At 36.9% G+C, this 15,666-nt stretch overlaps 1 protein-coding gene across 8 annotated transcripts in view; it reads right to left on the bottom strand.

Annotated features, from left to right (window-relative positions):
• Window positions 1-15,666, bottom strand: part of ralgapa2 (Ral GTPase activating protein catalytic subunit alpha 2) — a 560,288-nt gene that overhangs the window by 199,025 nt on the left and 345,597 nt on the right. For all 8 annotated transcript variants that reach the window (XR_011886861.1, XM_072265566.1, XM_072265565.1 and 5 more), the window contains exons 36-37: window positions 15,433-15,588; window positions 2,654-2,812 (exon numbers count right to left, since the gene is read on the bottom strand). Coding sequence is in view for 7 of the 8 variants with exons in the window: in XM_072265566.1 (XP_072121667.1) it covers window positions 2,654-2,812; window positions 15,433-15,588 (315 nt within the window). In the remaining variant the exon portion in view is untranslated. The remainder of the gene's footprint in view (window positions 1-2,653; window positions 2,813-15,432; window positions 15,589-15,666) is intronic.

Below are 15,666 nucleotides of genomic sequence, written 5' to 3'. Positions count from 1 at the left end.
AATCGGCTGATCTGGTGATGATACAACTTTGCTTAATATAATAAAATAGATCCAGCTCTTGCTCACTGCTGCATGTTGTCTAAACCTCGCAACTCTCCACTCAACAATAATGGAGTATATTCACTAGTTCATTCAATATCACTTTCCCCAAAGCCAATTAGGGACACATGAGAAAACTGGTCTTGTTAATAATGTCTATATCCCAAGAAATAAATATTACAAAAAATCTTCATTGCTGCTACTTCAATTACAAGTAACCTCATGGCTCCAAGCTCAGTAAAAGGACAATTAACCAGTTTTGCTGAGATTTAAGCACTATTTTCAGGACCTATATAAACACTTACTAAGCTGATAGTATTGACAAAACTAGTGATAAATTAATAGACAAAATGTTCATCTTATTCTGAAAAGAAAGAAACATGTACAAGCTAAAATGAAGATTCAGCTCTATTGCTTTGTTGGCCCAGACCTTGATCTGAGTATCCGAGTCCAGTGGCAGAGCAAACAGTCAGTGTTATATATATAAAATAGATCCAGCTCTTGCTCACTGCTGCATGTTGTCTAAACCTCGCAACTCTCCACTCAACAATAATGGAGTATATTCACTAGTTCATTCAATATCACTTTCCCCAAAGCCAATTAGGGACACATGAGAAAACTGGTCTTGTTAATAATGTCTATATCCCAAGAAATAAATATTACAAAAAAATCTTCATTGCTAAATAAGAGAGAGACAGAGGGACAGAGAGATAGAGAGCGGGAGGAGAGGGCGATGGAGAGATGGAGAGATGAAGAGATGGAGAGAGACTAATTGTTTGAACATCTAAACAGCAATTGTATTTGATGCCACTGGCATGAACCAGTAAAATTTGGTTTGCAGCTGTTAACTTTTAAAACAGTACTGAAGAATCAAAGATAATCATTACTGTTATCTTTGACTCAAACAGAATCAATAGTAACACCATAACAGTTATAGAAAGAGAAAATCGAGAGTACATGTATGGAATAACTGCTACAAATATATCACCATTTCTTATGTCTTTAGAAAATAAAACACAGTCCTGTTCAGTGGCCATGCTAAATTACTAATGGCCACATGGCTATAACTGTAGAGAAGTGCGTTACATTTAATTGCTCATATGAGTAAATATTTGGTGCAAATGAAAATTTTAATTTGAGTATGCAAACTCTTAAGAGATTTCAAATTAGAATTTAATCGATCTTATCCAATTATTTTCAAAATTCCTGCACATCCTGTAGAATGGTGCTACTTAGCCAATGATATCTCCCCTTGTTTCATGTTAAACTACATCACTTTAATTCTCTGTCTTAAATTTTATATCACTTGTCTCCCCCATTCTGCCAGATTACATCCTCTTGGTGTGTTTTTACTGTCTGCTGTTACCTTAAGTTTTGTTTCATCAATAAATTGTGGAAATTTATCTTGTGCAATGATTCCTGGGAACCACTACTGTTCTACCTTCCTCATCTGAAAAGCAAGTACTTAACACAACATCATCTTTATTTGTTCACCCTATTGTCACATGTCTGTTTCCACCATAGGCCTCAACTGTATTGCGAGCTTGTTACAATGGTCCTGAGGAAGGGTCTCGGCCCGAAATGCCAACGGTACCTCTTCCTAGAGATGCTGCCTGGCCTGCTGCGTTCACCAGCAACTTTTATGTGTTACAATGGCACAGAAGTGTCCCCCCAGCACATTGCAAACAATGCATATCGTTATATGTTTTGATGTACATGTGACAAATAAAGCTAACCTTTTAATCTTTAATTTTGCTTACCAGAATTTATATGGAATTTATGACACTTCCTTTAGACCCATAAAGATGACATTCACCAAATTTCCTTCATGAACCTGCTCCATTGTTTCATCAAAAATATTCAGTCAGATTAATTAAACATCAGTGACATTTAAAAAATCAATACTGACTCTCCTTTATTTAATGAAGACACATGAAATAGCAGATGCTGGAATCTGGAGCAACAAGCTGTCTACTGGAGGAACTCAGTGGTCAATGAGCATCAGTGGGGGGAAAGGAATTCTCCCTGAAATATTAGCAATTCCGTTGCCCCCACAGATACTGCTCAATCCACAGAGCTCCTCCAGCAGGTTGTTAGCTAGTCCTTGATTTAATGATCACTTGTATAATCTGTACTACTATTTTGAAGTTTTCCCACCAACAACTTTATATGGACTGGCCAATTAAAATCAGAAGTGAGAAGAAGAGTGATTAGGAAACCTAACTTTTTAAAGATAGAACTTCCTATTAGAAACATTGTTAAAAGCAGTGTTCAAGCACATTTTGAAAGCTAATTGGACCAATATTTTGAAAAGTGACACGTACTACGGTATGAGGAAAGAGAATAGGGTTAGGTTGCTAACTCTGAGAACGATTGCAGGTGCAATGTATTTAACAGTCTTCTGTAATGAAAAACTTATATAAAAAAAATTCCAAAAACAGAAGCTCCTGATTCCTTGCCAACCAAGGTTTCATACAGCAGCGCACTCAATAAAAATTTACTTTACTTGTAATCAGGAGACCTCCTGCCAAAATAATGCTGCTTGGTGATTAAAATGAACCTCAATTTATGTTGTACAGTAGCTTTCAGCAAATCAAAATGAAATTATACTTACTTCTGGTTTCTTGAGGATTTGAATGTAGAACATGCAATTTTTCATCGGATAAATGATGATTAAGACATCACCAAAATCTGTAGGAATGATTCCCCTGCGATAATCCCTTGTGTGCTCTGACCAGATGATGTGAACTTCATCATTTCCCAAGTGACGAAGCTGCAATGATAAATTGGCTCTCGATTAATTGTCATCTAGTGATATTAGTACCTCATTACATGGTCAACATCTATAAATTTAATTAATTTGCCTCAATGGCTGGAAAATTCAAAATAGTAAAAGGTGAAAACTTTTCCAATTAATTTGCCTGAATTAATTAGTTGATAGGCCTGGAAAGAAAGAATGCTTTATGAAATTAACTTACATTGAAAGATTATATTTTTCACATATGATCAAACCACTGTAGAAATTCTTTAGTAAATCTGCAGACTTGGATGCAGTACATATTATTGGACATACAAGTTTGAATACTCCTAGACAGCTGGCAATATTCGGTGACAAAACAGACCATCTGATCTGGTGATTATTCAGTTAAATGTAGGTAGATATTGAGGCATTTTCAGTCCAGGGAAATGGATTTCCTGAACACTGTGCTTTGAGGAGGCAGCTAATTGGTTAGGACTGCTAAATCCATAAGTAATTTCAGCAAAAGTGTCAGATGCTTGTATTGACTGACAGTTCAATTCTTGGACACCACTTGATAAGAGAATCCCAACATGGAAATCTTTTCACGTCTTCTGAATTACCTGCTCTGAGTGTCCAGATCAACAGAAAGTCTGGTCTCAGGAAGATATTTTAAAATCACACACACATTACAGCCATACTATAATTGGAGAATGAGCTAGAATGTCAAATTTACTCGATTATTTTGTAGCAGGTTTTGTTGTGATTCATTTGCAGAATACTGCCTGTTTTTTTACTTGTTACATATTTTTTTCCAATACATTTGATTTGCAGTGCAGCCTAAAATGCAACATGACAGTTACCCAGAAAGAATGAGTTGAAATGGCAGTAATGTGATGGCCAGAATCCTAGATTACTTTGTGCTTAAGGTCAAAATTATTTGGCAGCACTCCATTAAAGTTATGAACACAACATTCTGCTGGTGCTTGTATTTTATTTCTTGATTGTAGTTACATTGTAGAAACAATGAAAGATATGAAAGGATTTTTAAAATATTAATTATGCAAAATTTGATGCTAACAGCATGGTTAGTTTCAGTATCAAAAGCATTAAAATAACATTGCGCACACAATGATTACATCAAATTGGTACATCATACTGACATAAAAACACTCAGCCAGCTGTTCTCCTTACATTTTTTCAATATCACCCCATCAACAAATAAAGCTTTACAAACTAGGCTGTAGAACCATGAGCAGTAGCATTCTCATAGCTAGTGACTTTCCATTATGTACCAGAATCCACTGGTGATTTAACTATGGGTCAGATCACAGCCATTATCATTACGATGATCTCATATGTGCATTTCCAGCTCTTAAGTATTGAGAAATTATTAAGCACATTGCTCAATGTCCTCTCTCCTCCCAGTCTAGGGATACTATGAATTCTTTTATTACTGAACATCTCCAATTGGCAAGAGGTATTCAAATATTTATTATGTTCCTAATAATGTGCTCTGAGAAAATGTCTTCAAAATTATAAGTATCATGAAATAGGAAAAGTACAATCTGTCTATGCAAATTAATTTCAAAACACATTCTTAGACAATTGTTTCATTGACAGCTATTGAGACACCCAATTTCGTTTTACCAATAAAAAAAGATTCAAGTCTATATTGTTGTCACCTTTCAGCTTCACATCATTCACCTTATACTGACCTTACTCAAAAAAAAGTGCTGATGCTTCTTTGTGAATAACATAAAAAACAGACGGTGAATGGGAAGAAATATTTGATTCTGTTGACCAATGAAAACATCCGAATCCTTGGCTAATTAGACATGTGCCACAGAACTCATTTACTCATGTGAATCATTTTGCAAGCTGTTAGCCGGGTGGCTAGCACACCACTGATGACACTGGTCAAAGCTCTGCACCCGGCAGCCTGACCTCCTTCGTGCTAATTGCATTAGCAAAGCCAGCTGCCTCAAGAATGGAGTCGTCAATTTGATTGAAAGTTCCTGTTGTCATGTAGGCATGGTGGCCCTGTTATTCAGTCACACTAAAGCCTGACCACCCCCTTTGTTTGCACTACAGTGTCCTCTTCCTCAAAGACGGAGTTTTATTTGTAAATTAACCAAGAAACTTCCTGGAGGAATAGCACAGCCTGGAGATTGATAATGTGTGCCTTTCATTCGCCTTCATTCTTACTGTAACCCTGCCAATTTGTTTTCCTGCTCCAGTCCTGCCGCAGGCTAAAAAAGCCTTGTAAGACACAAGTGCAATTACAGTTCGTGGAGCCAAATGAATCGTACAAATCCAATAGCACAGCTCTGTCACAGCTTGCAACCTCTGTGCTGCTAAAAATCTAATCTAACAAAGCTAACTAATTTCCACTCTAAGAGCACAGGGTTCAGCATGGGGTTGGAGGCACACAACAAAAATGAGAGCTTACTACTTTTAAACATTTTTCGATAAGCTAAATCACCTCATTAGTTTTTGCTGCTCATTTTTTTTAAAACCATTAACTATGATTTAGTGAGATAGAGTCAGAGGACTGCAGCATGCTGATGCACAAATTGATTTTCACTTTATGTATGCTCTGATCAGAAGTTTATAGTAATGATGCCAGATGTTGCGGTTCTATGGAACAGTACGACCCACATTTTTATTAAAGCAATTTTAGGAGAACCTTTATTACATACTACTCATAAAGCTTGAAAGCAATTACAGTTAATCTGGCTATTCTTGTATTCAGAGACACTGCTTCAATTGAAATTTGCTATAAAAGATACATATACATTTGCTGGCCTTTGAAAATTTACTGACACATTACAACCCAAAGATATGATTCATTGTCAAATATAGCATTTGATGACTAGATCTGATAATCTTACCAAAATATATCATATTTTTAAATCTCATTTTCACATACCCACACCCTAAAATTACTTAACTTGTTTTCTTCCAGCACATGAAGCATCTAAAAGGTCTTCTGACTAATATTTTCAAGGTAGAAATATACCTCCAATAATTTGGGAACAATGGAGAAAAGAAAATGAATTTCCCCAAAATGAACAACTGCTGCCAAGACATTTGTTCTACCTGGTTACTTCAGTGGGATATAAAGCCAACAGCAGTGACATATGGCATAAATGGATTTTCCACACTCAAAAGCCAGGATTTCATTCGGTGCAGCTCTGTCTCGGCCAATACAGGCAGGTGGGTTGTTGAAAGTAGGAAACAATTTGCTGAGTGGGATAGGAGCAGGTGGTTTTAAAGAGAGAGGCAGCCATTTTTCATTGGGAAGTACAGACAAGTGAAGATTATTTTCATTGCAAAAGTAGAACATAAAGGGGTGAAAAGTTTAGTGATCAGTTGACAACAGGTGAAATAGAGGAAAAAAAAGCCAACTATGCTATGAACACTGCCAATGTCACAGGTCTTGATGACATATGCAGTGAATAGATACAGTAATCTGGGCAAGACACTGGTTATCACCTGCCTGTGTTCTGATTGTTTACAAAAACAGCAGAGAGAGAAATGTTTTGCTGTAATTCTGGAGATGGTTAAAGACCCTTGCCTTGCCACCTTAACAAACTTATGAGCACCACATATTGAATTGGCTTTCATTCATTAGAGAAAGTAAACATCCCAGACAAGTAGCTCAGTAGTCAGACAAATCATGGACCTGCCAGTTGTGGAATCTTACCGAGGACAAAGGTAGAGTCGGGGAAAAATCCAATCGTCAATATCACTGATCAATCTCTTTGTAGTTAATGGTAATATCAATCATTAGATGTTACTTCAGATAATCCTTGACAGGAAGAGAGATCATTAACTTATCTAGATTATGCAAACACTTGTGGAAAACAGCTGCTTCCACACAGAACCTGATGGAAAAATGCAGGTGCTACTGCGTGCAATGCAGCAGCCCACTCCAATGACCTACATGTTCTAACATTGACATCAACAACAAACCAACACATCCAACCCCTCCCAACTTGACTAATATTAACAAACTGATAATGGCCCTATGGTTACATGCTCTGTCTGGGTCAATTATACTATAATACACTCCACCAAGGAAACTGGCGAACTACTAAGGATATAATGCTAAGGCTTTATAAGGCATTGGTCGGGCCACACTTGCCGTATTGTGAGGAGAAATTATGTGCTAGCATTGGAGAGGATCCAGAGGAGATTCACAAGAAAGATCCCAGGAATGAAAGGGTTAATGCATGAGGAGTGTTTGATGACTCTCAACCTGTACTCACTGAAGTTTAGAAGAATGGGGCTGGTGTGGATCTCAATGAAACTTATTGAATACTGAAAGGCCTAGATAGGGTGGATGTGAAAAGGATGTTTCCTATAGTGGGGGAGTCTAGCATCAGTGGGCACAGCCTCAGAATAGAAAGATGTCCCTTTGGAAGAGAGAAAAGGAGTAATCTCTATAACCAGAGGGTGGTGCATCTGTGAAATTCATTGCTACAGACAGCTATGGAGGCCAAGTCATTGGGTATATTTAAAGCAGAGGTTGATAGGCATCAAAGGTTATAGGGAGAAGGCAAGTAAAAGGGGTTGAGAGGGATAATGAATCAGCCATGATGGAATGGTGGAGCAGACTAGATGCGCTGAATGACCTAATTTTGCTCCTAGTCTTATGGTCCTACTATGCTGTTAATCAATTAAACCCAAATAAATCATAGGCCAATCTCTTGCACCTGTGCAATCATTATGTGTGTTGCAAATTAACATCGGCTGGAACAGTACCCATGTCATTCACGGCAGAAATCTAGTTTAACCTTGCACAGTTGAAATTGAGAAACTGAGAAAATCAGAATCACAAATGAATGCTTCAAAATGGGGTATACCCTCTTGATAATTACAATCTCTACACTCAGCTATCTTACAAAGCTATGCATGTCCTTACCTGAGAAATTACCTAGGGTTACCCATAGCCCTCTATTTTTCTGAGCTCCATATATCTGTCCAGGAGTCTCTTAAAAGACCCTATTGTATCTGCCTCCACCACCATCGGCGGCAGCCCATTCCACGCACTCACCATTCTCTGTGTAAAAAACTTACCCCTGACATCTCCTTTGTACCTACTTCCAAGCACCTTAAAACTGTGTCCTCCTGCGCTAGCCATTTTAGCCCTGGGAAAAAGCCTCTAACTATCCACACGATCAATGCCGCTCATCACCTTATACAACCATTGATGAAAATCTTCATTTTCATTGTAACATTCAATAGTGAAATAATTTCATTTTCACTCCCAGTCATTTCTGGAATCTCCAAGCCTGAATGCTTGAAACTGTAGTGAGCAAAACGGTTCTGAATTGTCTTACTACTTACCTCTCACCAACTATCAGTGACAAAATCATTGCAATTTGAACACAAACACCTGCAAATGATGCTATTTAAAAACTGATCAGCCTAAGCATGATACAGTGTCTAATGACTACACAAATGCATGCAATTGATACTAGTTAAAAACTGTTTGGCAAAACTCTCCTGTCCCAATCAAGTGGCATAGCATCTTAAATAAACAAAGGGAATCCTGGCTATTTTCTGGATTAGTTTTTCTTCTTTTAAGGGCTGTCCCAGATAAGCAGCTGACCCGATTAATCGATGGTCCAATTAACCCGAGTCCATAGCATATGATTTCAAAGTATGATTACAACATAGTTAAGAGTGTAACATAGATTCCACCTTTACAAGGGGAGGTTGCTATTGACTAACATCTTTCGTTAATACCAATCTCCCCTTGTAAAGATTACCAATACCACTCATTGAAAACTTATCCCTCTGCTTTTGAAAACTTTCAGTACTTTTCTAAATTTAATTTTCTAAATCCACAAACCCTTCTCATCTGTGCCTAAGTTATTTGGTACACTACTTGAATTTCTCCACTTTGATTTCTGACCATTCAGCTTCAAACTGATCCTAACCAAAGTAACAAATGACTGTGAAATTGCCCATGGTAGTGTTATCTTCTTCAATTTCTGTGCTGCTTTGGATATAGTTGACAATACCATTCTCCAACAACCTCTTTCCTCCTCTATTAAGCTCAGCAGTGTTGCTCATATGATTCCATTTTATATTACCAATCATAATTTTTGATAATAGTTTATTTTCCTCACTCTTAAGTACTACTTCCAAATTCTTTAAAGACTATCCTTGTCTTGGCATTGTTTCAATCACCAGAATTGACCTCTCTCCAACTTCAATCTTCCTGTGCATGCTGTCTCTTAGTGACAAGATCTGTAGACATGGAAAAACTAGCTAATGTTTATTGACAAGTTGTGCTATGTCTCTGAGCTATAAGGTCTAGAATTAGCATATATACAAAAGCTGAAATCCAACTCTACTGCTGAAGCACCTATCTATTTCTCTTTATCTCTTTTCTCTCACACTTTCTGACTAACTTCTATCCTTGGATGAGTAGTAATTTCCTGCGGCTAAATGTGAGAAAAAGCCAAAACCACTTACCTCATTTCCCAGGATAAACTTCAGTTGTCATTGATACAATCCAACTTTCCTACTGCTCTCAGGATGACACAGACAGCAGTTCATGTAATCGGTTGAACCTCAAGCATTCCAAAAGCACATTTGTACCATCAACATGAAATTTGTGTGTAAGATCTCGGACCTCTACTTTCCAAAGCTGATCTACTGTGAAGATCTTGCCCAGGCTTTTGTCAACAGTTGCAAAATTTCCAATTGACAATTATCTTTACAGCATGGTAAGATTAGTGACTTAAGAACTGGTTACATTCACTAACATTCCCTACCTACATTAAAGGCACCGGGATTGAAGTTTAGCGATGCTGATAGAATGGCAGTACACATCAGTATAATTTCCAAGCTATGCCTCAACACTTAACTTCAAAATGTTGTATGTGATATGGTTTGCAAACTATCATCAGCTGGAACAGTACCCATCTCATTCAAGAACTATCTCATATATGCTGAAAGATCACCAAGAGAACCCTCAGAAATCCAAGGTACTATTATATGATCTTAAGCAAACGTGTTTGAATGGTGTGTCAGCATCAGTAAAATATGAGTGGAATTTTGCAGACAAAAGTTAAATAGAATAATGGATATTCCAGTGCATTGTTTGAAACACAAACAATTTTGAATTATGTTAAGTCAAACTGCGCTGAACGAACAAGTCAATGATATTTTATTCAGATTTTAACAGAGAGCTAATTTTAATGGTAGAAGAAAAGGTTCATTCAGAAATCCTAATTGCTCAGATCTGTCTCTGAGAAGAACTGACCAGAATAGGCAAACTATGATCAATAACCAGCCAAAGATATTGCAGCATCGAGCCAAATTAAACCTTAAATAATTAAGATACAATTTTTGCCTAAACTTATATTGTGTGTGCTTCACTTATAAGTTTCTTCAAGCACAATTACAGAGATAAACTGATATACTTCCCATCCAAAATGAAAGTTTGGGTAAATGAAAGATTTTGAAATGAAGGCAGCTCAGGTTTCATATTTGGTTGGTCTATTAAATGCCAGGGCAGGTTGTTTGAGACTATCATTGATTAGATGCAGCAGTTTCTGGCGAAGAACAAATAATACATGTTAAAAGAAGAAATCCTTGAATTGATGGGATGTGTAATGAGAAGGGTATTCAAACATGATTACCCTCCTTTGAAATATATCTTTGTTTAATTTCTTTCTCGAACCATCAACACGCAAAATCGACTATCAGACCTATTCTGACTTTAACTCAGATTTCAGAGTCGATATGTTCATGTACAACTGAATACTAATCAACTTCCCAGAAAATAGTGAGAAACAAAGAATGTCAAATCTCATTGATTTATGTGCCTGATTTTGTTTTGTGCAACACAAGCTCATTTTGTTGGAGGAATACCTTTGGCCTTATTAGAATTACCACGACATCTTCATTTGAAAATGACTGAATTTTGCTTAGCACGCAGAACTATTATAGGCATTAATAGCTTAAAAAATATGCAAACCAAGAGTTCTGAAGTATAACCTAAAGTACAAAAATGCTCACATTGTATTCAGCAAATATTGACTTTATTTGTGATACTCCAGCATCACATGCTGTTTCTCTATCTGAAGCCACTCAATAATTAGTGTAGCACACAAAACACATAATTCTTCCATGATACAAGGGAATATGAAGCAGCAGATACAACTGAACTAAAGTAGAGAAATTAAGTTATTCCATACTATTACAAACAGATTATATTAGTGGAAATAACAAACACAACAGATTCTACAGATGCTGGAAATCCAGAGTGACACACACAATATGATGGAGGAACTCAGCCGATTAGGCAGCAATGAATAAACTGTCAACATTTCAAGCTGAGACCCTTCATCAGAAGGATCATGAGAAAGGGTCTTTTTCCAAAAAGTCACCTGTTTATTCCATAGATGCTGTCTCACATGCTGTGTTCCTCTCGCATTTTGTTATGTTTGAAAAACATTGATATTAAATAAAATCTACTTCAGGTTATTGATATAATGACTAATGGTAAAAACATCTTCTAGAAATTTGAAAAAGTGTTTAATGTTTTAGCAAAGTGATCGTATACATTCAGCTGATTTAAATAAAGTTCATGAAATTCAAATTTTCGGATGGCTATCTGAAATTATAAACAGGAATTACCAGAAAACAACAACATGTCAGGAAGCATCTGTGGAGAAAGAAAGTTAACACTTTAGGTAAATGACCTTTCTTCAGAATGCTTAATTTCTTTCCACAGTTGCCCGACTTGTTTGTACGTTAGGCATTCCATTTTTTTAAAATCATCTAATAAAACAATTTGGTCCATTAAATAGCAAGACAAGCCAAAAGGGAACTTTATAAGACAGACTTCTGATAAATTCTACTGTAGATCAATGTTCCCTCTAATCTTTAAGGAACAGTGTATGAGAAAATCTTGCGCTGTGCAGTTTTTTGCCCCATGACAACAACATGTGCACCCTGAATAATTTCTTCAATAAAAACAGTATAAATAAACCAGTTCTAAAATGTGCAGACAGATCTTGCAAACTCCACGTTGTCAACACCATCCGCATCAGAAACTGGAAAAAGAAACATGATTGTGTATGATCGTGAAATAAATTTAACGTGCCAAAGAGGAAGAGGGTGGCAACCTTTTGTGCATAGTTTAAATTCTTTTGTGTGCTAGTAGCAAAAGGTATGTGCACGTGCACATCTTAAAGGGAACATTGCTGTAGATTTGCCACCATGTATGTCATAACTGGGCAAATCCAAAGAAAAAACCCTACTGCAGCCTTCTGCTCAACCAAGTGACAACTGTGGGGCTTCTTTTCTGTCCATTTGGACTTTTCATGGTGAATGGGGTGCATTTAGAGCAGGCTAATTAAAATCAATGGGACAAAGTGATTGCCAAGAAAATAAGTAGACACTTTTGACTGATTTAATGAGGTTAGCTTAGGTATTGAAATTACTTTAAAATGTTAATAACATTAACTTTCTTAAATATTTAAATTTGTAACAGGTCCCCAGCAACTCAGAATGTTTATGCCACAAACATGCAGTATAAATATGCTCTATCACTTGTGTAAGGCAAGGCCTCGTGCTTCACTGACTTATTGAAAACCAGCTCACCCGGCAGAAGACTCCAATCAGGACCTAGCAATGAGTGACTGGTGATTTCAGGGAAGTCAGAGAAGTGGAGTATATATTTCTATGCATAAGATGATAACAGGGCACAAGGTCATTACTAAATACAGTACATTTCTGAAAATGTAGTGAAATTCATCACAACAGTCAATAGTAAATCACAACTTAACCTGATTTAGAATCACAAACACGAGAAAATCTGCAGATGCTGGAAATCCAAAACAATATATACAAAAAGTTTGAGACCCTTCATCAAGACACTGTGACTCCTGCATGCACTGTCCTTAAGACAATGAATAGGTCAATTGTGTATTGGGTGACTGCTTTGTGAATCTGAAAGAGCACAAGCTAAACCTCAAGTTGCTGGTCATTAATTTTTACTTCTCCATTACCCCAACTACTCTTCTTCTGGCCTACACCATTTCACTGCAAACCTAAGGAGCAGAATTTCATCTTTCCATTCATGTCTTTGTTGATGCCATTTGTAACTATCTGTCTGTCTAGGTACCATATCTGATGTGGTCATTGGTGACCATAGTTTTCCATATAGATCTATCCCTCGTTCTTTGGATGAATTCCATTTCCTCGATGTGTAGCCACCTGGCTAGGCTTTTGATGTACATAAGCCGAGGTCTTCCTCTAGGTTTGCTCCCCTCGATCTTTCCAGAGAGTATGGGATTTTCTAGTTCATCTTTCTGCATGATGTGCCCTAGAAATCTGAGTTGTCTTTCTCTTATTGTTGGTATGAGTGATCTAACTGCTTGGGCTCTTCTGAGAACTTCTTCATTTGATGTGTGTCATCCATGATATTTTTAACATTCTCCTGTAGAACCACAAGTCGGCCGCTTCTAGTTTCTTTTCCATTGCTGGGGAAATGGACGAGCATTCACTTCCATAAGTCAGGATAGAATAAATGTAGCACTGCAGTATTCTGTTTTTAGTGTATGTGCTCATCTTTCTGTCTGTTAATATGGACTTCGTTTTTTGGAAAGCTTCTTTCGCCATTGCTATTCTGTATTTGATATCTGTGTCGCACCTGCTATCACTTGTTATTAGGCTGCCAAGATATCTGAATTTGTTGACTTGTTTGATGTTTGTATTTCTGATCTTGGTCACACATTGTGGGATGTTTGTCTTTCTGGAGATGACCATGCTTTCTGTCTTCTTGGTGTTGATTGAGAGGCCTCTGTGATTACTTTCTGCTGCCATTATAGTGAGTAGTTCTTGAAGTTTTGTTTCTGAGTCAGCTGTTAGTACGATGTCATCAGCATATCTGATGTTATTTATATTATGGCCTCCAATTGTGAATTTTTTGATGTCTTTAATACTTCTCAACTTCTCAGTTGTAACAGTGAGTAAATAACTTAAGAATTCTGATTTCCTCTTTGAAAGTAGCTGCTTGTTATATGTTTCTTCTGTCAGTGTACAGCCAGCCAAACAATGTCCATTTTGCCTGGATCTATCTCATCTATCTCCACATATTCCTTGACCTACACAAGTCTTCTTCAACAAATTTTTTAATAATATAATCCTTACATCATTCTTTAATTCTGCAACAGATATCATTCTTTAATTCTGCAACAGGCCATTCTTCCCAATAAATCCAAACAGACATTTATGTCCCCCTCAAACCTTTTCCTATACTATTTTATCTAATTCTTACAACATTAACTTTTATCACACTATTTGTTTAACTGACCTTCTCTGAAAGACAAACTGTCTGCCCCAGCCATTCCCTTTGGAAATGAGTTCTATATTCTAACCACTTTCAAGGTAAGGATATTTATTCAAGAAGTTTCTAGCTGATTTCTGAGTCAACATCACATAGTCATGGCTTCCATTTTTGCTGCTTGCATTCAAGGCTGACTTGGTTGATTCTATCTCCTACTTTTTTAAAAATATAAATCAACTGGAAGTGTACTCCTTCAAACAAAATTTGATAGATGTTAACCAAAAGGTCACTATTTTCATTTCCTATCTTTTCAGAATTTAGTTTGCTTCTGTTATGGCTTTATTGGCCTCCATTGCAGCTTTCATCAGGGATCTGTGTATTCCACTCTCAGATATCCATGTTCCATTATATATCTTTGAGATTAATTTTTGGCATCTGGGCATCATTAGCAAAGCCAGCATTTATTGCCCATTCCTAATTACTCTTGAGTATTGGTGGACAGGGGACGTGGCCCATATCAAGTGGATACCAACCTTCATCTCACTCCATCTGCCCTCATTTTTCCCTCCTTTGACTGCCTCCATCTACTATCCACCTGTGACTGTCTCCTAACTCCACCCACCTTCAATTTTGCACTCTCCTCAATCTCACCACTCCAACTCTTCTCCATGTAGTAGCCATCCCTCTTCTCTACTTTCTATCCCGATGCAAGGTTTTGATCCAAAATGTCGGTAATTTCTCCCACACACAAATTCTGCACAACGCATTGAACTCCTTAGGCAGATTGTCTGTCGTTCAGGATCAAATAATGCTTGACATTACCAATAATATTTTACTCTTATTTTGGCTAAATTTCATTTAAAAATGGCTAAAATTATTTAAATAAGATGTGATACCTATTGATCTATCAAATACATAAAAAACTCAGCAAAGATATGCGATATTTAATAATGTACGTCACAAAGGATTAAATGCCCTCTGAATATACAGTACTTACGTTGAAAAGGTGTACAGACTTTCAATGTTCAGGTCCACTGCTGTTCTTTTAAATAGCATTACAAAACTTTTTTTTATATCGAGGTCTATCAACATCACATCATACTACTGCTGGAGAGGAAGGTTCTCAGACCTCCATTGTGGAACTTGATTTGTAGATTCTCTGGATTCAATACTTCAAGGTTCAAGTGGAAATGAAACAACATTTCCCAGCATCAGTAACCTTTCTCTTGTTAATTTATAAATGAAGTCTTTAAACCATTTAAAAGATAATCACACTGTCAAATCATTGAGAGCTCTTCGGAAAATAGCTGTCAAGAATTATTTCTCTAGTTCTTACTTTTTTTGTTATTGAATCATCGGAATCCGATGGCATTCTTGTTGAAACATGAAAAATGACTTCCACTGTAGAGGTAGCATAGTAAGGTGCAGTTTGGCCAGTACTTCCATTACGTTGCAGGCCGCCCATGAAACCACAATGTGTAGACAGGTCAATCTATAAAACAATATATGAATGAATGACAATTTCTTACATTGCACTAATAAATAGTGAAAACCTGAAGAAAGATCTCTC

The sequence above is a fragment of the Mobula birostris genome, chromosome 8 (genome assembly GCF_030028105.1).
Source record: "Mobula birostris isolate sMobBir1 chromosome 8, sMobBir1.hap1, whole genome shotgun sequence".
In the NCBI taxonomy this organism is placed as follows: Eukaryota; Metazoa; Chordata; class Chondrichthyes; order Myliobatiformes; family Myliobatidae; genus Mobula; species Mobula birostris.
Note: the sequence above shows the minus strand (reverse complement) of the source record. Positions and strands in the feature narration are given on the sequence as shown.